This window comes from Malaclemys terrapin, chromosome 6 (genome assembly GCF_027887155.1).
Source record: "Malaclemys terrapin pileata isolate rMalTer1 chromosome 6, rMalTer1.hap1, whole genome shotgun sequence".
Lineage (NCBI taxonomy): Eukaryota > Metazoa > Chordata > Testudines > Emydidae > Malaclemys > Malaclemys terrapin.
This window is the reverse complement of record NC_071510.1, coordinates 112,679,235-112,705,019: the sequence shown is the minus strand read 5'-3', so window position 1 is coordinate 112,705,019 and position 25,785 is coordinate 112,679,235. Positions and strand designations below refer to the sequence as shown.

General features: G+C 38.6%; 1 protein-coding gene across 4 annotated transcripts in view; it reads left to right on the top strand.

Moving 5' to 3' along the window:
• Positions 1–25,785, top strand: part of ZNF532 (zinc finger protein 532) — an 86,636-nt gene that overhangs the window by 52,006 nt on the left and 8,845 nt on the right. For all 4 annotated transcript variants that reach the window (XM_054032705.1, XM_054032702.1, XM_054032703.1 and 1 more), the window contains 4 exons: positions 5,544–5,725; positions 9,481–9,657; positions 17,653–17,815; positions 21,085–21,363. In XM_054032705.1, the coding sequence (XP_053888680.1) occupies positions 5,544–5,725; positions 9,481–9,657; positions 17,653–17,815; positions 21,085–21,363 (801 nt within the window). The remainder of the gene's footprint in view (positions 1–5,543; positions 5,726–9,480; positions 9,658–17,652; positions 17,816–21,084; positions 21,364–25,785) is intronic.

The following is a 25,785-nucleotide window of genomic DNA, read 5'->3' as shown; positions in this document are numbered from 1 at the left end:
ACAACATGGCTGTCTCTAACTGGTAACAAAACCTCTTTAAAAGTTTAAGTGTTGACAAGGCCTTAGTGTCTGGCCATGTGATATTCTGTTTTCAAAGAAAAAAATCCAAGCATTTTAGTTACATCAGCCTCCATTATTTCAGTAAGCCACTGCAAGGGCAGAAAGTTTTAATTTTAATTCTCTTTTTTTAAAAGGACACTGATAATAAATAGATTTTAAATGTTATAAATCTCTGTTGTTTGCAAAATCCTCTTTAAAGAACTGAATTATTTTTCTTGTTTTATTGTGGTCTTTTTCCTTTGTCAGACATGGTTTCAGCCTCTCTGACCACTTTTTTTATGTGTGTGCATTATTACATTCAGTAGTATTACAACTGAGATGGAATGCCCAACATGAAAGCAGCTTTAGTGAACACGGCCACTTTAGGTAACAACAGTATATCTCATTTTTCTGACAAGATATGTTTTTGTGCTCTGTCATCAGTCATTGTAAGCATTGTTGTGGGAATAGTGTTTGTTGCAGAAGGACATTGTGTGGGTATTTATTAATCATTTTTGAATTTTTCTCTGATTATAATATCCCGTTAGAAACTTGAAAGAGAAATATTATTTCTTTGACTTTTGTTCTTCCTTGTACCTAGCACTGGCTTATTATTGTAAAGTTGCTCAAGAATGTGGGTTGCTAGCACTGATTTGTTTTTTGGAACAGTGGGGGGTGGAGAGGAGGTCGGAAAAGGTGGATTGATTTGGGGGGATGAGGGAATTATTTGGATTTTGCAAACAAATAGAAAGCACAGTAACTCTTATTTGGGGGTTACCAATCTTCACAGTGTCCTTTTAACTACTCTTGCAATGCAGGTAGCTCAAATGTTGTGTTTTGGTTTAGTCTAGATAACAATTTTTTCTTTTTAAAAATATTTCTTGGAAAGAGAAAACTATCCAAAAAACCCCACTGGCCCAACTGTTTGAACACGGAGGTCCTTCTCCATATATTATAGGAACTCTTCTGTATTATTTTGTGAACGATCCACACAAACCACCCCAGAAATGGACTTTGTGTCTAATATTGTGACTAAGGGCTTATTTACATGGCAGTATAGAACTGTGTCAGTGCAAAGTAGGTACTTTTTAGAGCATGCCAGCAGGGCCCAGATGGCGCAATTAGTATGCTTCACAAATTACACCCGGTTAGAGTTATTTGCCACAGTGTGTAGACAAGACCTAACTTTACGCATGTAAGTAGTCCCATTGAACTCAATGGGCCCACTCATGTGTAAGTGCAGGATTGTGCCAGTGTGCTATAGTGAACTTGAAGTAATAAAATGTTCAGGTAAGATAGGCTTAGAGGTATAACTGCATAGCTCCCATGGAAGCTGTGTAGCCAATACCCCTTAATATGACTTAACTGGTCTTGTGGGTTTTTATTTCTCCTCACCACCATTTTCCCCCAAGCCTCTTCCTCCTGACTCCTAGATCCTAAATGAAGACATGTAATGCTTGTCACACTGAGAAAAACATGTTTTGTTCTTATGTGGGTTGGAAGATAGACATGGAAATTCAGGCCCACCTTAAGCCCAACATAAAGTGTTAAGCAGAAGTGTTGGCTTGTAGAATTCCCTGGTAGTGTCTTCTTGTAAGCAGCTACAATTACAAATATTTTCTACACTTGTTAAAGTAGCAAACTGTCTACTTTGACAACTAGTATTGCTGGAGTTTTGTGACATTCTGGAGTGTTAGTGTTGTAGACTAATTATGCAAAGTGCTTGCTGTCACTTCTGAAATTGAGGAATACTTAGTGGGATTGGTAATGGTGTATGGCTTTTCTGTGGCGTAACATCCAGGTTTTCTTTTGTAGTGCTGCAAACAAAGATACTTTGGAAGGAATATGAAAAATCCATATATTTCTATTATTGGAATAAGAAGTTTTGTTTTGCCATTTTCTTATGTAATCAAAGAATACTCCAGATTCTCCACTATTGTATTACTGCTTGTTAATACGTAGATGGCAAAAGATAAATTGTGGCAGTGGTACTGAAGCTCAATAAATGTGGTAAGAACATTTTAAATAGAGTTATGGTTAGTCAGGCTTTTGTCCTTAAGCCTGTGATGAACACAAAATTAAAACCCCACATTAGTTCTATTAGTAATGGAAGTCATAATTCAGTGTTTCAGGAATTATTTGTTGGGACAATTAAGAACAAATATTTGGCTTTTTAAAGTTTGTGTGTGTGTGTTTGTGTGTAAAATGAGGAAATTTTGTGGCACATGCTTAGAACAAGCCCATGTTCCAACGTATTGGGCCATCAAGGTTATAAAGTAAAGTTTAAGAGTGAGCTGCATAAAAATAAACTCCCTAATTCAGTGTAGAGTTAAAGATATTTCATGTTAACATTCTTCTTTAAAATAAAACTTTATATAATTTTTTTCTAGGTTTGCATGGGTCCTCAAAAGCATTTAGACTGAGATCCTGCATTATGAAAGGAATAAAAATGAACTTACTTTGTCTCTTGTCAGGTTTCTAAAATTAGAGAGTAGTACAAAATAGTGTCTTTAAAAAATAATTCCTTTACAGCTGAAATACTGGCCTCATTGAAGTCAAAGGCAAAATTCCCATTAGCTTTAATGAAACCAGGATTTCACCTTAAATATTTAGGGTCTGATCCTGCAATCCTACTCAGATAAGCAATCCTTACTGGAACATGCCTGTGACCCTGGTGGAGAATCACCATAATATTAATAAAAAGTATATTGCATGTTAGAATAAGCGTAACATTCTCAAACTGTTAAATTGTTTGCGGGATTACTTTGGTTCATGGTATTTACTAATATTCTTTTAAAAAACAAATAACCCCCTTAATGTTATCTTTCACAGTAACTATTAAGGGCCTGTTCTTGCTTCTTTTGTAGTCAGTATCAAAACTCTGACTTACGTGGGAGCAGGTTTAGGCCCTAACTTTACATGGGTGCCTAGACGCAATTGCCAATAACGATGAGTCAGCACCATATGTAAGCTACTTATAACTAGGGCCCTACCAAATTCAGGGTCCATTTCGATCAATTTCACGGTCATAGGATTTTAAAAATGGTAAATTTCATGATTTCAGATATTTAAATCTGAAATTTCATGGTGGTGTAATTGTAGGGATCCTGACCCAAAAAGAAGTTATTGGAGGGTCGCAAGGTTATTGTAGGGGGAGTTGTGCTACTGCTACACTTACTTCTGCGCTGCTGCTGGCGGTGGTGCTGCCTTCAGAGCTGGGTGGCCGGAGAGCGGCAGCTACTGGCCTAGAGCCCAGCTCTGAAGGCAGAGCTGCCGCCAGCAGCAGCGCAGAAGTAAAGATGGCATGGTATGGTATTGCCACCCTTACTTCTGTGCTGCTGCCTTCAGAGCTGGGCCCTCGGTCAGCAGCCGCCACTCTCCAGCCGCCCACCTCTGAAGGCAACAGCGCAGCATGGTATGGTATTGCCACCCTTACTTCTGTGCTGCTGCTGGCAGGGCAATGCCTTCAGAGTTGGGCACCCAGCCAACAACTGCAACTCTTTGGCTGCCCAGCTCTGAAGGCAGCACAGAAGTAAGGATGGCAATACTGCAACCCCCCCTAAAATAACCTTGCAACCCCCCACAGTCCCTTTTTGGGTCAGGAACCCCAGTTTAGAAACGCAGGTCTCCCGTGAAATCTGTACACAAAAGACCCTGATGTGTTTTTCATGGCTGCGAATGTGGTAGGGCCCTACTTATAACATTCTACTATTGTGTTTAGAATTGCTGTTTTGATTCTACTGTTAAGACTATAATTGCAACATATTGTGAAGGAACAGCTTTGGACTTTACTATTAAACACAAAATTATTCAAAGGAAAATGGTCCAGAATTGGAGGAGATGGTCATTTTCATATCATGCCTACCATTTGAGGGGGACAGCAAGAATAAACACACTCTATTGAATTATTTCATAATTACAATTTTGTTTAATCAGTAATTCAGTAAGTCTATTTGTAAGACAAATTGATAGAGGATTTTTTGTTTTGTGTTTTAGCAAAACATGCACATCTACGGGTAAAGTTTTCAAAAGTCTTATTTTCAAAAGCGCCTACATCTCTTAGGAGGCTTGATTTTATTTTCAAAAGTGCCTAAGTCACTCAAGAGCATAAGTCCCACTGAAAGTCATGGGGCACTTTTGAAAAATTGACCCTAAAATCCATTAGAGCAGAAATTGAACATTTTAAAAGTTGTACTTCCTCATGGACAATGACCTCCTTACTCTAATTTTTTTTAGTGAAGAAAAAATAGAAATACCAAAAAGTACCAGAAGCCTGTACATTAGCTATCCATTATTTCTGTATATCATTGCTTGGTTTACAGTGTAGGACCTAAGAGATGTGCTGGTTTTGGTTTTTAGTTTAATTTCAGGCTTCAGCTTGGGGCTTGTAGCTTTCTGCCTTGGATCAATCACTTATTATTATTAATTTTTTAATTATTTTATTATAACCAGCTTGTTATTAAAAACAAAGTATTAAAAAGAGGAATTAGGGATCCTGTTTTGCAAAGACTTAACATCTAATATTTAATTTTAAGCATGTGAATAGTTCAGTTGAAGTCATTGGAACTGCTCATGTGCTTAAAGTCAAGCACTGAGCATAAATCTGTCCAGTATTGTAGCCTAGCTATTTAGAGATGCTTTTTTGCATGTATGTAACTAAAACCTATGTGGGCCAGATTCACAGGTACCATTCAGCCTCTTTGGGCCTCTCCAGTGATGGAAAGGAGCTGTAAACCCAATTTAAATCTGTGTTTACATCTGATTTACATCATTTGAATTCCATCACTGGAATGGCACAAAGCAGCCAGAAAGTACTAGTGATTCTGACTTGACAGGTGATCAGCATGTACTAAAGGATTTTATTTATTTTTTTAGTCTGAAAACCAAAACTAATTGCTTGAGATTGGGAAAGTGGCTACTGCACTTACAGAGACTCCTTTTCAAAGAAAAGCTTTAGAAATATTTTACATAAATGTAGTTCTTATTTACATGTGCAATATTTACAATGCATACACAATTCTCTGGTCTTGTGGGTAAATATATTTAAAACTACCTTTTTAAAGAAAAAAAATTAATTGACCTTCCCCTCCCCCACACACAATTAAGTGGCACTGTGGATGTTACAATTAAAAAACAACGTAAGCAAGGAGATCTAAAAGTAAAGACAACACTCCATATTTAAGTTTATTTTAGTGGGGGAGATTTTTCTGTGGTACTCTGAGTTAAGGGCATAAATATAGTTCACATGGACCTTTAGGCTCCTTCACAGTACCAGAGTGGTGTGTAAAGGGGACTTTATATCAGGCCCAGAATGTCCAATTTAGAGGCCTCTATTGTACAAAGGGATCCAGGACTAGGGCCTACATCTGAATTTGCCTGCTCTTGTTGGTTAATATCACAACCATAACACAGATTTTTTTTTTAAATGTACTATAATGTTTGACAGAAGAAAGCATATAGTTGAACCAAACCATTTGTTTTATCTATTTTGGTTTATCATTTAGAAGACTTGCAATATCTGCCAGATGCTGCTTCCTAACCAGTGCAGTTTTGCATCACACCAGAGAATTCATCAGCATAAATCTCCATATACGTGTCCTGAATGTGGAGCAATCTGCAGATCGGTCCACTTCCAGACCCACGTCACTAAGAACTGCCTACATTACACACGAAGAGTTGGTTTTCGGTCAGTATGATTACACATGTGTAACTAAAATATGTTGTATATACATACACATATATAAATGTTTTTTTCTATGTTTTTCAAACTTAGACTAAAATAGTTTCTCTTTATTGTGAAAATTGCTTGCAAGATGCTGCTTTATTGTTTTAAAGTTGTCATGGCTACGGTACTATTTGTACTACACATTTTGGGATAAAAATTCTTGCTGGATGTCAGCCATGCATTTGGGCTTCTGCTTATGTATGGTACTCAGTCAGAATATTACTAATTTCATCCAGCCATGAGATGTCATATTTAAGGCATACAGTTTCTAAGCTAATAAATTCAGACATGTTTTACTAATTCAGTTTCTTTAAAAAAAGACATAAGCTGACTTTTAGGTAGTCTTGGTAGAATAATCATAATCTTGTTTGTATTTGCTGCTAGACAGTATGTTTAAAGCACTGATGGGTGTATTCCACTTGTCTATCAGATACAGAAGGTAACTTTGTTGAAGTCTTTCTCCCTGTCTTTTTCTCACTCTTTCTCCCCAGTTGGGGAAGTCCAGGTTCCCTCTGCTGGATTTACCACTACACTATACTTTAAACCAGTTCACATTGTCCATCAAAGAGTGCAACAGTCTGCTACTTTGGCTCTTTGTTGAGAGTCTTTAATTCCTGTGTTTCCCCATATTTTCTGCTGGGAAGCAACTATCAGTGGGGTGACAAGGATTGGAGGAGTATCAAGGAAACCTCTAGCCTTGCACTGAGCAGCCTTGAAACTCTGTCAGTCCCTAGAATTCCACCAAAACACAGAGCAGCACCAAGACAACAGCTCAGAAGAGCCTAACTTTTCCCAGCTCCTACGGCAGGCACTTCATAGCACATAGCACTTCAGTATAGTCTTGCAGTCAGTCTTAACTGGCTACCTAAAGAAAGAGCGGTGTGATTTAGAATCCCACCAGCTGATAGTACGTCTTCCCCTCAAGGAAACACAGTTCAGTTATCAGGATGGCTGAGAAGTTTTCTGTTAAGGGTACTCTGAGGGGAGGATGAAGTCTTTTTAGTGCATCTAGGCAGATGTTGTGGCAGGATCTTTCTGGTTTTGGTGACCTGGGTAGGTCAGGCCAAAGATTCAACTCTTATCTGCCCCAAAGTCTCTTTTGATTATTCTCTCTCTCCTTCTTCCCCTTCTCCTGAGTAATCGGGTGCGCTGAAGAAGGGGGAGATTTCTGATGAGTCTTCCATTCCCAGCCCATTCCCTTCCTATACCTCATTCACCTGTTGGACTCAGATGCCACATCTTCCTCAGAGACACCTGGCCTCTACCCATATGGTCGTAGCAACCAGAAGACCCCCTCATAGTCAAAATCTACTTTCCACAATGAATCAGGACAATGGTGCTAAATTATCCAGGATTTTTCTTCAAAACCCTATGAGAAACTGTCTGAACCCCTCACCACAGTCTGCGTCAAAGTTCCTTTTCTCCACTCTATCCGATGAGCGTAAAATAAAAATCCATCTTTTCCTCATTAGAATCCTCAGAATCTCCTCATCAACACCAGACTTTCTCTTGAGGAAGGATGTATTTCCTCCTGCCTTTCCGAACAGTGTCCGATAATTTAAGGAAGCTGTTTGATGCCAGTGATCTAGTTGATTGAGCTAATTAAATTGAGGCAATTCAGCTCACTTGACTCAAGCCGGATTCTCTCAAACTGAGGAAGAAAAAGCTGCTGCAACAGTGAGTCCAGGAGTGGGGACCCGGACCTGAGGGGGACCCAGATCTTCAGCAGAGCTACTTCTGTATTCAGGCAGACATGCAGACTATAGTCAGCAGTGGATGCTTATATTTGTGGATTATTTTATTTATAAGGAAAAAACTCATTTCAAGAAAAAAAATTCTCTTGACTGTGATATCACTAGCACATTAGAAGTAGAACTAATATGGAGTTAAATGTAAAAAGATGATGATACTTAAAATTTAGTGTTGTGGAGAGGTGTGTGTCTGTAGTTAAGATGGAAGTTCGTTTTCATTTATAAGTTTCATTTGAGCCCCTCCCATCTTTAACAGATTTAAGCCAAATCACCTGAAATTTCACATATATGCTGTTATGCTGAAGTAGAGGGTTTTTTTTTAGAAATTTTGAGGTATCTCAGAGACAATATGTTTGTGAGATATGAGTGCTCAAAAATTGTGCTTTCACTTTTCAAAAAGTTTCCTAATTCTTTTGGCTTGCCATATCTGAAAAATGGCATACTGTTTCCTATATCATCATGCTATCTCTCTTCCATAAGATCACCGTATCTCTAAAAGGATATAACAGACATAGAAGGAGTTCAGAGATGGGTAACGAAAATAATTAGAGGCATGGAAAATCTTCCATAAGAAGAGAGATTTAAAAGGTAGGAACTGTTTAGTTTAGAGAAGATATGAACAGGTAGAGATATGATAGATACAAAATAATAAATGATATAGTGAAGGTAAATTGAGTAAATTTACCCTTTTTCTCTTAATATAAAAAGAAGGGGACAGTTAATGAAATTGGAAGCGAATTTAAAACCAGTAAAAGGAATTTTTTTAAATGCAATGCATAATTGGCCTGTGGAACTCATTGCCAACATTGAGGCCAGCAGATTAGTGGGTGTCAAAAGGATTGGACATTTATATGGCTAATGAGAACTTCCATAATTATAGTAGATAGAAATAAAGTTTGGAAGGGATACAAACCTTCATGCTTCAAGCGAACTTCCAAAAGATTGGGGTTAGTAAGAAACTTTCCCTATAAGCAAGTTATTCCATAATTGTCCACTACAGGGTATTTTTGGAATTTCTTTGAAGCTGCTAGTACTGGAGAGAGGATACTGGACTAAATGGGCCACTGACTTGATCTAGTATAGAAATTCCTGTGTTCTTATATTAATTCAATTTATGTTACTTGCTTTACTGTAGACTGAATTGTGGGAAGGTGTCAGAGACACTAAGATTTCAAAGGCATATTTTAGAAAATGTTTTCAGAATCCCAACCTGATGTTTAGAAAAGATTGTAAAGCTCCTGTGTAATCACTCTGAATTTAAGTTTACTCTTCTCTGTCCAAATATTGATTTGACTACATACAGAGAAAAATCACTCAGCTAAGAAAACATTTTCATTAAAATTAAACCTGAATAAATATAGTAAAGTTGTTATTCTTGTTGTATTTCATTTTTGGTAGCTTCTAGATTGCAATATGGTTCTTCATACAATCCCCTACTGCTGATAAAAATGTATTTTCTAGGACCTCTAGGGTCTAAAAAGTTCTTATTTATAATCAACAGATGGAATAGATTCCATTGGCCATTCTATCTATTGTTGGCATAAAACTATTATCAAATCTTGTCCTCTGGCTTTAGATCTTGCAAATTAATTATTGTTATCTTTTTTTTCTTTTTTAGGTCTATAACCATTTTCTTTCTGTTGGATCTTAATGTGTGATTTGTACTTTCCAGTATTATTGTAGCCGTGTCGGTCCCAGGAAATTAGAGAGACAAGGTGGCTGAGGTAATATCTTTTATTGGAACAATTGTCTCTCTCACCAACAGAAGTTGGTCTGGTAAAAGCTATTACCTCACCCACCTTGTCTCTGTGATTTGTACTTTGTTAACCAATCAAATCATATGATTGTATCAGATTGAATACATAACCCTCCCTCCTCCATCTGCCTAAAACCAAGTTTTGATTCCACATATTTTAGTACACTTTTGTGTTATGTTAGACTGACTCTTTTCCCCTCCTCTTACAGCTGTGTACATTGCAATGTTGTGTACTCTGATGTGGCTGCACTCAAGTCTCACATTCAAGGTTCTCACTGTGAAGTCTTCTACAAATGTCCTATCTGTCCCATGGCATTTAAATCTGCACCCAGCACACATTCTCATGCCTATACACAACACCCTGGTATCAAGATAGGAGAACCAAAGTAAGAAATATTAAATTTTTGCTCTTACTCTAATGCTATATTTTAATAACCAGTGAAATTACATTCTCTGTTGTATTTATAATGTTAAAAGTCACATACTGGATAACCAGCAATTTATCATACTGTTGATAATGTGTGGAGTACATGTCACATTTTGTCATTTATTTGGCAAAGATAAGATTTCCGTGAACATAACAATAAGATTTCTTTAACCATAGCAGCATAGAAAACTTGATACAGCTGCACCCAAGAAGCTACCTGTATTCAGTCTTGCTCAGTGTTCTTTTTCCCCATTGTTAAACTAAATGATTTTAAATCAGCTGCATTTTTTTATCATGAACTAGAGTATCAGTAGTGACAGTTGAAACCATTAACGTTTTGCTGTTTTTGAAATGTGTTGAGACATTTATAATTCTAACAGAGTACTGTTTCCATCTAATGTTCTATTTGCAGCCATAAACCTACAACCTGGGGAGGAAACCATGATGGTTAATGACATTTATTTCACAACATACTATTATTCATTAATTAGTAAAATAATTGCATGTTTATGCTGTGATATAAAAAGGTATATTCATAAATTTTTACAGTGCAATAATAATATTGATAAATTGACATAATCGTGGATGACTTGATTCTGATTTAAAACTTAGAATACAATGTACAGGTGAATCAGCAAGTATTTTGCTTACAGTGATAAGTCATCCATATTATAATTGCTCTGCAGGACAAAAGTGTAATATTATGGTTTTGTGGAAATGGTCTCTAATTTAAGATGCAAACACCACAAGCCTTAAAGAAATTAGAAACTAGCATAATGTCTCTGAATATGTTAAATTAGGTCCACACTTTCTCCATGTCAACCAGCATTCAGAGGTACCAGAGAAATTGGAGTAATTTTTTACATACATCTCGTCCCTCAGTTCTTCTCTCCCAAGCTCCTCGGTATAGCTCTACCTTTCAAACAACAGAAAGAGCCCTTGCTTTCCATACCTTCTAGAATGCGCTCTAGTTAATATAGCTTTTCCATTTAGTGTAGCTTAATAATCATTAATATTCGTCAGCACTGTTATTGCACTTTTCTCCCTCATAATGTTTGCTTGGCAAACCAGGAAAGATAAATGCTTAACATATTGCAGAGCAGATGACTCCAAAGAACTTGGTTCTTTCAGTCACTTTTGCTCGCAGGTCTGTAGATAGTCACTTTTGGCAGTCTCAGAAATGCCAGGTATTCTCAGTTCATTGGTCTCATGCTGTTCTGTCAGGGAAGAATTGTCTGTGGCCTAAAGTTCTCCCAGGTAGGCCATTTCATGACAAGATGTGTTTTTTCTCCAGGAGATGTTGTCCCTCATCAGTCTTTTCTACCTGGCTTGTCTTCACTACTAGCCACAACCTTTGGGAGTGCTGAGCTAGGCTTGCACCTTCACAAGACGCACATGTCATCAAGAAAAAGAGAATTCCAACTGCAGTTAAGTGAGAGAGGCCCACCACTAAACATTCTCCAACCTTGCTTGTCAAGGTCAAGGCAGATGTACCTTGGTCTGTCTCTGCACGTGCCTTTTTTGATGCATACCAACTCCTCTGTTAAATGAGGAAGCATTATTTCCAGTTTACTACAAAGGGGTTTAGAGAGAGATTAAGTGATTTACCCAAGGTCTGTGGGAGAGTTAGGATTTGAGCCTTAGGATCCTGTTTTTCAGAAATACTGAGCATAAGCTCCAGCTGAACTCAATGGAACCTACATACCGCCTAAATCCCAACCTTTGCCTTTGCCACAAAGCTGTCCTTCCTCTACCTGCTTTCTCCATTGTTAGGTACAGGTTGGGTATTAAAATATTCAAGAATTCTGCTCTATCTCGCCGCTCTGAAACGCAGAGAGCATGACTGTATATTTCAATACCTTGCATGCTCAAAAAAAACTTCAAGGTGGCAGAGTAAAAGAACAAGGCAGCATGCATCATTCTGTCAAATTTTAAGCCTTTTAAACTTGAGACTGTCGTGTTTAATATTCCAAAGTATATTTTTATTCTTCAGATTGTTCAGACCCATACTGAAGCAGAATTGAAACTAATGTATGGGCTCTGACCCTGAATTCCCATGTTTCCATTGTTGCAAATTATGTTCCTTTTTAGCAAGATGGCATCTCTGACAGTAGGCTCAGAAATGCCAACATTTAATTCAGAAACTTTTAGATTGCTGTGTTGAACAGTGAGGAAACAGTTTTTTAGTTATGTGATTTTTTTATTAGTAGTAGTAGTAGTAAAAACCAGTGTGACAGAGTGCTGAGCAAGAATAGCTGATTCAGCACTCTGGTCACAGCCGCTCCAATCAAACAATGTAGAATGGAGCTGGTTAAACAGAGCTGTGGCTAATTTGTGGCGGAGGAGAGCTGGAAGGCTAATTAAGCTGTTAGGCACAGGAAGGAAGTAGAGAGAGATTGCCCTTCCCTGCTTGGTATAGGAGTTGGGGGCTCCATAGGACTGTTGAAGCAGAGCGGTATATAGTATGAAGGTATTGGGAATCCACATTGTAAATAAACTACACAAGATGTTTGATCGGCACAAGGGTCTCTGAGCAGTTTGTAAGCCAGAGCAGAGGCAGGAGCCAGAGGGCCCTCTCACAGCCAGCAAAAAAAACTAAGCTCAGAAATTACAAGTGACTATTTCACATTGAAAGAGTTCAAAAGATATCTTGAATAAATCCTGATCGTATTGAGCTGTATCAGGTCATGTGCACAGGTTAATTCTTTTGAGCTGGCTCCCCTAATTGTAGATATGAGCTGGTGTATCGTTAGAGCCATATGCAGAAGGAGGAACGTGCATTTTTGTGGAATACATTTGTAGAGCTTTGTGCAGATACAAATTTTGTATCTGCATTTGATATCCGATCTGCAAACATGGTCCGCGGATATAAAGCAGGTATCTGCAGAGCTCTAGATATAAAATTTGGATCCACGTCTATCCATGATCCGTAAACACGGTCTGCGGATATAAAGCGGGTACCCGCAGATTTGCAGGGCTCTATACATTTGTATTATAGCAAATTATTTTAAGAGAATCCAACTGTTAATTCTTTAAGTGCAATTTTATTTATTTATTTATTTTGCTAAACGGACCCTTCACAAACACCTGCAGAGGATACGTTATCACTAAGGCTATGTTTTAATCATGGGTATTTTTAGTAAAAGACATTGACTGGTCATGGGCAGTAAACAGAAATTCACAGCCCATGACCTGTCCATGCCTTGTACTATACACTCCTGACTAAATCTTGGGAGGAGGGGTCGGCCCAGGGCTGCCACGGGTGCTAGAGGGGGGCGGCCTGGGGGCGCCGTGGGTGCTGCAGGGGATGGCCCAAGGGCACCGCGGGCGCTGGAGGGGGAGGCAGCCTGGGGGCGCGCAGCTTGAGAGCCCCGCTGGTGCTGGGGTAGGGGGGGGAATTGGCAGGGCTGGCAAGCTCCCTACCTGGCTCCGCACCTCCCCGGAAGTGGTGACATCCCCTTCCCTCAGTACCTAGGTGGAAGCGTGGCCAACCAGCTCTGCCACTCCCATTGGTCAGGAACCGCCGCCTGAAATTCCTCTGGGAATTGTGTGTGCTCAGCACCTCAGAAAATAAGGTGTGATGGGTGGACAGGGTCAGGAAGGATTTATAGGTCTGTCCTGAAGACAAGGGCTGGAGCCACCCCCTGAAACACCTCTCCAGGAATGAATGAAGGACCCTCTGGCTGAAGGGGAAAATAGGCTTCAGGCCTGGGCTCTCCTGACACAGGGTTTTTGTGTGTCAGCGGGAAAGTTTGATAGGCAAGGGCCTGTCCAACCTGAACTAGGAACACTGGGAGCAGCCCAGCCTGGACAGAAGGCTTGAAGTGGACTTACAGTTGCCTTATTGTTCTTCTGTTTGTTACAAAAGTGAAACCCTAGGATGGAGGTGAGTTTTGACCCTACACAGGGATGTGCACCACGTTTGCAGCTGGGGCAGTCAACTGCTCATACAGTCTGTTTTGTTTGCAGGAACTAATGGAGATAGAGCATTAAGTAAGCCACTGTATGCCCTTGGCATTTAGTGGAATTGCATGATTTATAATTGTATTACTAATGTCTGTTTATCAGAACAGATGCAGCAAATAAGATATGATTTCACTTCTTAAATTTCATTTTAACCTGTTTTATGAAAAACCACATTAGGTAGAATGGCTCTCAATAGGTACAAATGAGATTATTTTAATATGGGGGAAAGGAAGGCTTTTTCAATTTTAATTCTCCACACACACACCAATCTCGTCAGGGATAGCTTAATTTATTTTATGGGCTAAAGAAGCTCCTGTGTGACTTTTTCTTTGTAGCTAGTATGCTTTTAGGAATAGCCGTAAGATTTTTTTTTTTATTGATAATCTCCTTTTAAACCTTGGGAAAATTAATATTTATGGCACCAATTTATTAATAACATTAGACTGTTGGTATACAATATAGTATATTATTGTACAATTATCATTTATATAGAAAAATAAATTATTGGAAGGAGAAATGCCATGTCCTAGTAGAGACACCTTTAAAATTACTAATTGTCTTTTAATGTGATGTTCAGGTATCTACCTATAGATTCTATGTTTATTTGTTCTAAAGAAATTTTTAGAATTTCTATTGGCCAGATTTTCACAGATTGAAATAAGTGCATTTCCCACATACAATTGTTGGTGCATAGTATTTGTGAGGAAATATTTAGCATGTGCATGCATATAGGCCCCAATCCACTGACCTCAACTAGACTACTCATGAGCTTTAAGTAAGGCATGTGTTTTAGTATTTTGTTGAATTGGGGCTACAGTAATTTAGGCCCTGATCGAGCATAGCCCTTAAACACATGCTTTAGTACTTTGTTTGATCAGGGCCTTAGCTAGACACATTTTGTATTGACTCACATGATTTATTTGATTCACAAATATATGTGCTCAGTTGTATATACCTAACTTTGAAAATGTGGCTGAAAGAAATATTTTGTAATGAATTGGATCCATGTGTCTACCATGATACAGCATACCATACAGAATATCTGTATCAATTTGAATTAGTTGAGTTTATTCTGAAAATAGATGACTTGGGAATTTGGACTTCTATCAGGAAGATTCTGAACTTCTGCAAAAGCAGAGCAACTTTGACTTAACTTAAACGTTTATTTAAAATGTGAATATTAAGAAGCTGATATTTTTAAAGAAGTGTAATATTCTCAGTAGCAGATTTATTTTCTCCTATCGATATTAGCTGGTTTTGCTAATGAGCACTGTGTTGCTCCATTACACATGCAGTGATTACTCAAGGATTAATTTACTTTAAATACAATGAAAAGATCAGAAAGCAAAGCAAATTAGAAAGTACTAACATAATATTCCACCATTTGACAATATATACAATCCTGTAGTCGCAAATTTGTAGATTAGGGGCCTGAAACAGTTTCAACTCAAGTCATTGGCTGTGGAACTGTACCCTAGATGACCTACTAGGTTTTTCTGATTTATAATGTACACGATTTTATTTGAAATATATGTTTATAGTCAGAGCAAGGATATTAACTTTGAGTTCTTGCCACTTCTGCCATTTTCTGACTCAAACTGTATGGAATCAGAATGATGTCATTTTATTCCCTTCTTAGTTTCTAGCAGTGTAATCAAGTGGGTAGTGATGGGTATCAGGAGTCAGGATTCTAGTGTTCTGTCTAGTGTGCTGCCATGGGTGACAATTGTTTGGAGGGTCAGTGCCATGGTGTATAACCTTGTTCAAGTCTCTTAACCTTCCCGTGCCTCAGTTTCCAAACCTGGTTATAATTATTAATTAGCTTTGTAAAACACTTTATCAGAGATGAGTCACATCACAAAATATCTGATACATGCCATCTGTTATTATTGATGGAAATACACATTTTCTTTACAAAATGTATGAATAAATGAAAATTGCAAATACTCTTGCTAGTGAGTAGCTCTTTATATTCTCACATAAAAATGAAGAATGCTATGAATAAAATATTACCATTTTAAACTGTTGCATTACTGCTGAGCCAGGCCATCACCGGGAGTGTGCACCCCCTATAAAGTATAGAGCTACATAGCAGCTCCCAGTGTGCCAAATGGTGGAGGGTGAACACATTGCCATGTGAATCCTTGGGTTCTCCCCATCCCCTATGGATGCATTATGGGCACAGGTGCTACTGCATGCTTAGGGCTTAAGTGATGTGCATGGTACATGTCCGAAATAGCTCTGTGGTCGGGGGAAGATTCCTTTGCTCTGCATCTCTGCTCAGGTGCTCTGACTGGGCACCGGTAGTTGAGGATTTCCCTTTAACAGAGTTAGCTCTTCCAGTAGTTTAGGGACAAAATACAACCAGTAACAGTATGATTCAACTGAATATTTATTAACATTGGGAAATTATGATTAACATTTAAAAAGTAAATTTTAGAAATGTTGATGATGAAAAAATGTCAGGGGACTCTAGATACTTACACTTTTCTATAAAGTGGCTGCTACCGCCACAATCAGCGGATACTAGGTTAGTTGGACCACTGGTCTGATCAAATATGGCAGTTCCCATGCTTCTATGTTATTTTTCCCTTTCAGATGCCATTTTCTTTCTTTCCTTTTTCTAAAGAAAAATTGCAACAGTTCTGAAGAAATAAAGGGAATTACATGGGCTTTATAAACAGATATCTGAAAAAGAGGATAAATTTTGGACCTACCAATCTTGACAGTGCATTTTTATTTAAAAATGAAAGTAACTTCTTATAGAGAGCCAAACATGTAAATAGGCAAAACAAACAGATAAAAAATCATGAAAAGAAAACCAGTGCATAACATTCCACGTTCTTTGCAGAATCATTGGCAAAATGCAACCAGCCTCAAACCATTATTATGTAGTATTAGTTCTTTCACTTAGACCAGAGGGTTACCCTCTCTGTGAACTGACCTGATCTCTCCATTTCATTAGCACATCCTAGTTTCATTTTGGTTTATTACTTATTGGTGGGGAGCTTGACAGAGTCAGAATTCTCTGAAATGATACTCATTTCAAGATTAATTCATAATTTTTCCTTAATTTTAGGAAGCATTTTTATGCTGTCATTTTAACTCGCTTTCAGAGACTGCTGTTACAATGTCCTTTACTAATTCAGCCTGTTTTGGTCCTTGTTAATTACTATCTTAGATTCTTCACCAGCCTTTTTATAAAGTCTGGATGAATTTATGCACTACTTAATCATCAGCTGACTCATTATAACGTACTTTTGTTGCTAGTTAACATCTTTATGAGAATATTGTAATACAGGAAGGAAGTTGATTCACTTGCTATTAAAATTACACAATTGGCTTTTGCTGTTTCCAGCAGTCCTGCATCAGCAGTACTAGAAGCTGTGCTTTGGTCATTTCTGTACAATGCTTTGAAATAGGTAGCTGATGAAAAAAATTAAATTGCCAAATAGAAAGGCTGCCTTCCAGTGAAATTTCAGCTTCAAAGAGACTGAATGGATTGGACTAATAGTTCAAGAAGTTGAGAAGACACATCTAAGCCAAAAGTGAACCTGACTTAACATGTTAGCACTCTTGATCAAATCAGTAACCCCTGCAAGTTAGTGCCTTTGAATTCCAAAGTCAGGTAGACCAACAGCCCTTTTGTTATAAATGTGAATTAAAGATTTAAAGATATATATGTTGGGAAAAATCTTGTCAGAAGCATTTACTGGTTTTATGTATAACGGTTATAAATAGATATAAATGTGCCATTGGTTTTAGATTTTAATACTGTTTTTCTTGAGTGCTGCTTTACTTTCCATTTGGAGGATTATTCTTTAATTAGTTGTATCATTTTCATTTTTAATTTTCCACAACAGACCAATACGTTCATGTATACATATATCTGGTCTCACCTGTGATAAAAAGAAATTTAACAGTAATTCCTGCTGATAAGTGATCAGGATGACTTGACTTTTATTTACTGAACTTCTTCTGTTTTTAGAATAATATATAAATGTTCCATGTGTGACACCGTGTTTACCCTGCAACCCTTGCTGTATCGCCACTTTGATCAACACATTGAAAACCAGAAGGTGTCTGTTTTCAAGTGTCCGGACTGTTCTCTTTTATATGCACAGAAGCAACTTATGATGGATCATATCAAGGTGTGTGGGCATCTCCTTTCATTTGAATTCTTATACAGCATTTGTCACGTTTAAAGCCTTACACAAAATCATCTCAGAAAAGCACAAAATTATGAGAAAACTACTAAAAGTAATAGGTGGTAGTTATTCCTAAAGAGTAATTTGCAGTTAATATCTCTAAGCAGTTAAAATATAGAATCTGTATGTTCTAGTCACTAACTCGATTTCTCTGTGTGAACATTAGTATTTTATATATTGCCAGTGACTGTGTGTATTGCATGCAAGATGATATATTATAAAAATAATACTGGTTACAGTGAGATTTATGCACCCAATCCTGCTAAGTATTGGCATCGCCTACAGTGTGTGCTAAGTATCATCAGCTCTCGCTGAAGTCAGTTGGGAGTTGATGGTGCTTAGCTCATTACAGAATCAAGCTTTCTGTACTCAGAACTCACTGATAAGAGAAGCATTGTGCTACTTATATGGATGCAGAAATATATGTACCCTTAGAAGGTAAAATTAAACAGAGTATCTCATAACTATATTTACACAAGAAGATGATTTACTGGAGAACTCTGGCTGTTATCCTTCCAACCTGTGCTATTAAGAGATAATAACCCCACCCCACCCATTCCCGGCTGCAATTGGTTAGCCATTTATTTTAAATATATTGCTTTACCTTGTTTTTAAAGCACTGGAGGGCTTAGCAACTCTTAGATTCCTTAAACCACAAGAGTGTGATTCATCATTGCCCTGTACCTTGTGTCATCATGCGCCATTGTAAAGTGGTGTGAACCAGAATAGTGGCATTTGACATCCACTTTGCATTTCCTTTACACTGACATAAATGACTTAACAAGGTGCAGGGCAGTGGAGAATCAGACTCCTAGTCTTTGCTGAAATCAGCACATTGAATTTCAGCCTGAGCTATGGCACTTACTACCTGGGAAGTAGCTGAGATTTGCGCTGAAGGCAAGAACAGCAATTCTGAGAAACCAACTCTTTTAAAAACACACAATATACCCTAAAGTTCTTTCTCATCTACACCCCAGATAGGGGAGGAGACTAGACATTATTTTTTCTTTAAATTCCGGGGTTTTCTGCTGTGAATATGATGCCATAAACAACTGGATCCCAGTATGGCAATTTGTATTCCAGAAAAACTGGTTTCAAGTATTGTACCAGACATGGTTACCTCCTGACCATTGCATGCACTCTCATATGTTTGTCTTCAGGTTATGTATCTGCTCTTAGGTGACTTTATCCTATAGTTGAAAATATGAGGGAAAACAGCATATTTGTCAAATGTATGGGATGACAAAAGATGTTTTAAGAAGTGAGGACAAGGTATTTTCAGTGCTCTAAACCTCTGTTAGCTCCCATTTTAAGACCTGTGACACATTTTCGGTGAGAATTTATTTCATAATCTTGTTGCATTTTGCCAGATACTTTTAATTATTATTGACCTGCAGTAATGTTTGTTAAGCTAGCCCTTTACTTGCCTTCGTATCTAACTCTTGCATCATTTTCTTGCTCAACCATCAAGCAAGGGGATATACTTCTCTTAGCAACTTACTGAAAGCATCCCCTTTGTGCTGTGTACAGCTTCTTCAGTTATAAACAGGAATAAATAGTGGCATATACACACACATGCATATATAGTTATATATGTATTGTTTGTTTCGGTATTTGAAACCAATTGGTTTTAAGGCAGAGGTGGAGTTGATAGCTACACCTATGGTTAAGATTGCTTAACTCTTTCCATTATAAGGCCCTGTTTTTAGTTGCTTATCACTTTTTACTGTTTGGGCTGAAATCTTGTATGCCTCAGGCTGATTTTTAATTTAATTGAAAATGATTTAGCTATTCTTGAGAACAACATTGGGGAATGATATGTTGTTTTGTTCACATTAAAAATTCTTACAGCCATTTCATTGAGGGTGGGGTTCTCTGGAAAAAAAAAAGTGTGATCATGTAATTAAAGACTGTTTCATAATGGATACAAACAAGCGGGGTGAATTAAGCTTGCCTGGGCAGCCTTTTAAGTGCTTGACTTTGCAATTTTAATGTTCTTTTAATGTATTTTTTTTTTGGTATGTAAAGAATAAAACATTTGACTCTGATAGCTAACATTATCTTAAGTTAAAAATGTGCAGAATACTTTAAAATGAGCATCCATTTTTACACCTTTCCTCACACCCCAGAAATTGTCTTTTTTTCATTACCTTTCATAGAGTTTTTGTCAACTTGTAATGGGAATAGATTTAATTACATTCGCTAGAACCTTATTTAGACATTCTAAAAAGAGTTAACCTTTCTTCTTTTAAATGTCAAATGGGTGAAGTGAAAGCACCTTATCTTTTTAGTCACCGTTTTTTAATGAAACATTTTGGTTTTGAAAGTAAATGGCATTAATTTCTGTAGAGACCACTTAAACAGAAAGACAGTTCTGTCCCACAGCACAGCTGAGTATGACATTTGCGAGGTACCTGGCAAACAGCCAATGGGAATCATCTGGTTATCCTACAAAGAAGAGCCTAATACTGAGATAGCTTGGCTTTGCTAAAGTATCAGCTTTATATCCCAGTATCAGTTTCCTCTGGTTCAACAACATATTGAATGGTTTTGGCTGCTGGGTCAACATGCTCAGCCCAGCTATAAGATAGGATGATTATATTCGGAGTGGCTGGACATGCAAACCAGCAAAGCAAAGGTAATGGACAGTGTAAGAGGCCATGAGAACACTGGCAATTGGAAGGCAAGACTTTCATATGTGAAGGTAATCTCCTGACTGGCAAATTCATGGTTGAAAGGGATTATTAACTGAGTTATTTAATCTTTCAAAAGCCATCTTTACTTGTATCTCTTTCCCAATATTGCTGCCCAAACTCTGTCAATGCAAACATATTTACAGGAAAGCATAAGCTAAACTGTACATCAGGTGGTCCACATTAGGGAAGATTGTTCCACTTTATTGTGCAAGTAAAATGAAAAATTAGAGTTAATCAGGATAAAGAAGGCCTTTTAAGAAATCTCTCTCCCCCTCCCCCCCGCCAAAAAAAGCAAGTTAAACCTCTCACTCACACATTTTTATGTTGCTTGTTTGTATTGCAACCTTGTTTTTATTTAAACATTGTTTTGGGTGTCCTTATATTACAAGTGATCTGATAAATAGATTTATATCATGAGGGGTAGAAAGAAGTAAAGCCTTTAGTCAGATAATTTTTTACATTTTAGCCACACCAATAGCAAACTCTTTTGTAACATTTTTATTGTTTATATTTTAGTCTATGCATGGAACGTTGAAAAGTGTTGAGGGGCCACCAAACTTGGGTATAAATTTGCTCCTGAGCACTAAACCCACAACTCAAAACTCAGCCAGTCACAACAAAGAGGATACAAAATCCGTCAACGGAACAGAAAAGCTGGAGAAGAAATCTCCCTCTCCTGTAAAGAAAGCAGAGCCCAAAAAAGTAACCAACCCTGGCTGGACGTGCTGGGAATGCGATCGACTCTTCACTCAGAGAGATGTGTACATATCCCACATGAGGAAAGAGCATGGAAAGGTAAATTACTGTAGCTTCCAAATTAAATGAATTAATACTAAAATAGAAACAGTTATTTTTTTTTCAAATTCAGTAGACCTTTATAAATAGAGTGAGAATGTTTCTGATTATTTCATTTTGTGCTCTATTTTTTTCTTCCCTGTTCTCATATCCATTTCCTTTTTCCTTTTATATTGCTTAGCTTTTTACGTTTCTACTGAAAGACTCTCATCGCCCTCAGTTAATTGTAGGGTTATTTAGTCAATAAAAAAGGTTGTTCAAGAACAGATGGAATGACTGAAAAAAGTTCCTATGAAATTTTTCTGAGTCAGCTAAACTGATTTCTGATTCTCTTTCCATTCCCCTCCCCTCACACTGCTTTAACAGTTCGGTTCCAGGGGACATCATTTTTGGGGTTTTTGTTTGGCCAGATGAGTGTGGTTGTTGTAAATTACAGACCTATGTTGCATTCCTCATGCATCTTTGACTGCCTCTTCCAGGTCTAATAACATTTAGAGCTAGTCAAAAAATAGAAAAAAAAATCCACCAAAAAAAACATTTTTCTTCTTCGAGTAGTGTTCCTATGGGTGCTCCTCTTCAAGTGCCCATGCGCCTCTTGAGCCTTTGATCAGAGATTTTCCGTTAGCAGTGTCCATTTGGCCTTCACATTCTCCGAATGCTTCCTCATGCCAGACACCGAGAATATACAGGGATGCGTGGTTGAACCCCGTCAGTTATTTCTCAGCCATCTTGGCCTGAGATAGAGCTTGAGTAGGTCTGCCTTGAACGTGCCTCTGCTATCTTGTATACACTTTTTTCCTATCATTGTTTGTTTAGTTAGTACAGGTTAGTTATTAGTAATAGTTTTAGTTAGAGATATGTAATGAGAGGATTGTTTTGTTTCTCTCCCTCCCCTTGGGGAGCCTTATTCTCCAGGTAGGGCATGCCTGGCTCGTCAAGTTTTATACTCTGCCTCTCCTGCCGAGAGGCTCTACCTGTTAGCGATAGCTATTGTAAGTGTGTCCATTGCTTGGCTGAGTGCCATATCTCCCAGAAGTGAAGCTTCTGCCTGGCTCTCAAATCCAGGTTAAGGAAGAAATGGGAGATTAAACTCAGACTGTTGAGGATGCAACACTCCCTTTGACAGCTTTTGAATCAGGTTAGAAAAACCTTCCATACATCTGTCTCTGGACAGATCGAGAACTCCTTCAATCTTGGCAAACACGTCCCCTTAGAAATAGGAAGATTTTGGAGGCTTCGGCTAAGGTTTCTAAAAAGAGGAGTGCAGACTCTCATCTTAAGAAGCCAGCTCCAAAAAAACCCAGATCCCCTTCGAGATTTACGGTCTCCAAAGCCTCAACCTCTCAGCTTAGTATTGTTGAGTCGAAGGACTCCTCCTCCAGTTCTGGTGGAGCTGGAAAGTCCTGGAGCTTGGCTCCAACAGGGCCACAGCACAAGGAGAGCATGTGTAAACATTCCAAACTGACACCAGTGGGCTCAGCCCTCCGTCAGTACCTACCCATTCAGCACCCTCGGAACCAAGCAAGCAATGGCTCCAAACACCATTGATGCCTGCGTTGTTAGGGCCCTCCTCCACCATAAGCTTTGGCCACTGCATCCTCCGTACCATGTCAGTACCATTCTCCTACTTGGTACCACAGGAGTCCAGATACACTAAGGACCTGTCTGTAACAGACGAACCAAAGTCCTCGCTTTCTACAACCCAAAATTAATCTCTGAATCTACTGCTTTATGTGATCCCGTTATGAATATGTAACTAATACTAAATGTAAATGAAGCAGTATTTAAAATAGAAAATCTCGCAAACTGGGACTAACTAGTTTTTCCAGGGGCAATAAAAAACATGATTTACCTGGTAGAAACTATCTCTGATAAATATCATGCCATTCCTGCCACCCCAACCTGAGACCTCAACCTCATACTCAGTTACTTTATGAGACCTCCATTTGAACCAGTGGCAACCTGTTCGCTGCTCCATTTATCTGTGAAGGAAGCCTTTTTAATAGCCATCATGTCAGCCTGTAGGATCAGAGAGATTGGAGCCTTGATGGCAGATCACCCCTTTAAGGTCTTCAAGCATAAAGTATATTTATGGCCACACCCTAAATTTTTACCTAAGAGTACTGTTGGAGTTCCACCTTAACCAATCCATTCATCTACCAGTGTTTTTTCCAAAACAGCATAGCTCTTTGCATGTGACCTGTTCTCATGTCTTGGATATTAGAAGGGGGTTGGCTTTATATTTAGATAGGACCAAACAATTTTGAAATGTCACCTAGACTGTTCATCTGTTTCACAGATAGTCTCTGTGTACAGATCATGGGTCTATCAAGATAGATATCTGGGTGTATTATCACTAGTTTTGGTACTGCGGACATTCACCCCCTGCAAATGGTGATAACGCGGTCTACCAGATCACAAGCAACATCCACAACATTACTTAGGAATGTGTCAGTATCTGAGATATTAGGGCTGCAACATGGGCTTCATTATATACATTTTCTAAACATTACACTTTGATCCATGCCACTAGATCCGATATGGCAGTTGGTAATGAAGTACGGTCTTCAGTTCTGGACTTAGTTCCAAAACTTCCTCTTCTCTCTGGGAATACTGCTCGGAAGTCATCTGAAGTGAAGCACCCATAAGGACAATACTTAAAGAAAAAAAGATTACTCATCTTGTGCAGTAACTGCAGTTTCTCAAGATGTGTCCTCCCTTGGGTGCTCCACTACCTGCCCGCCTTCCCTTCTGCTTTAGACTGTTCTCTATGGAACATTTGGGTGGAGGAGGACCTGAGGGCAGTTCACCTGCACATCCCTATATAGCCCCGGTGTCCAACACAATAAGATATAGGGAGCATGCATGGGCTGAACAGACACAGTTAATGGAAAATCTCTGATCAAGGGCTCAAGAGATGCATACACACATGAAGTGGATCATCCATAGGGACATACTTTTCGAAGATCCACAATTACTGCACAAGTGCACAATCTCTTCTTCAAAGTTACCAACATTTTCTGACTTGTTCTATTGACATTTCAAACATCGGAACAGCTTGTAACAGACATTCACAAAAGAAACAAAATATGCTAGAGCAGTGGTTCCCAAACTTGTTCCACCGCTTGTGCAGGGAAAGCCCCTGGCGGGCCGGGCCGGTTTGTTTACCTGCCGCATCCACAGGTTCGGCCGATCGCGGCTCCCAGTGGCTGTGGTTCGCTGGTCCGGGCCAATGGGAGCTGCTGGAAGTGGCGACCAGTATGTCCCTCAGCCTGCGCCGCTTCCAGCAGCCCCCATTGGCCTGGAGCAGCGAACCGTGGCCAGTGGGAGCCGCGATCGGCCGAACCTGCGGATGCGGCAGGTAAACAAACCGGCCCGGCCTGCCAGGGGCTTTCCCTGCACAAGCAGCGAACAAATTTTGGAATCACTGTGCTAGAGAAATGTTTCCTTTTTTCCCCAATTGTGGAAATTCCTGAAAATTATAATGGCCTGCAGTGCAGGTAGACATTACTCTGTGTTGCACTAGTGTCAGGTTCATATCTCATGACCAAAGAGGGGTAGATATAGGAACTTCATGTGGAAATATATATACGGAATTTTCTATCTGTATATTTGGAAAAGGAGAGAATTCTAGCTTCACAACGAGACATGTCCCTTCCTTCTAGATCTAGCAGTCCTGAGATATAAAACCATGACATTATTATGTATAGAAAACTATTTTAGGTAGTTTTTACAGATTTCTAAAATCTGTAGGACTTGTTGAAAAATTCCAAATTTTAATTACTTTTTTTTCCAAAATGTCAGCACAGAAAAAAGACTAAATTTTTGTGAAACGATGTAAATGAATTTCCCATTTTTCAAAAATGTATTTGTTGTTTTTCTCTCCAGGGAGGCCTCTATAGTTGGATTCATGGTGCTAACGAAGCCTGGCTTTACAGGTGGAGGATATGAAAAATAGTACCAATAAAAACAATTAAATTCTCAAAAAAAGCTTTTTTTCCTCTGAAATAGGCTGAGTAAAGAGAATACATGGGGGTGTGATGTGGTATAACGTTTTTGGACGGCCCATATAACACATTCGTGGCTTCACCATGAGAAGTAGTCATCCATAGCTCTTGCCGAACTTTAAAGCATACCACGAGGCATTTATATATTCTAAAAATGTGGTTTCAGATTGTCTTCAGCTCATGTCCCTCCAAATGTCTTTTCTTTTAGAAACGTGTACAAGGGATTTATACCCTGAAGAAGCATGCTACTTAAGAAACATAAGAACAGCCATACTGGGTCTGACCAATGGTCCATCTAGCCCAGTATCCTGTCTTCCAACATTGGCCAATGCCAGCTGCTTCAGGCGGAATGACCAGAACAGGGCAATTATGGAGTGCTTACCTGTAAGAATGTGAGTAGTCCCATAAGCTTCAG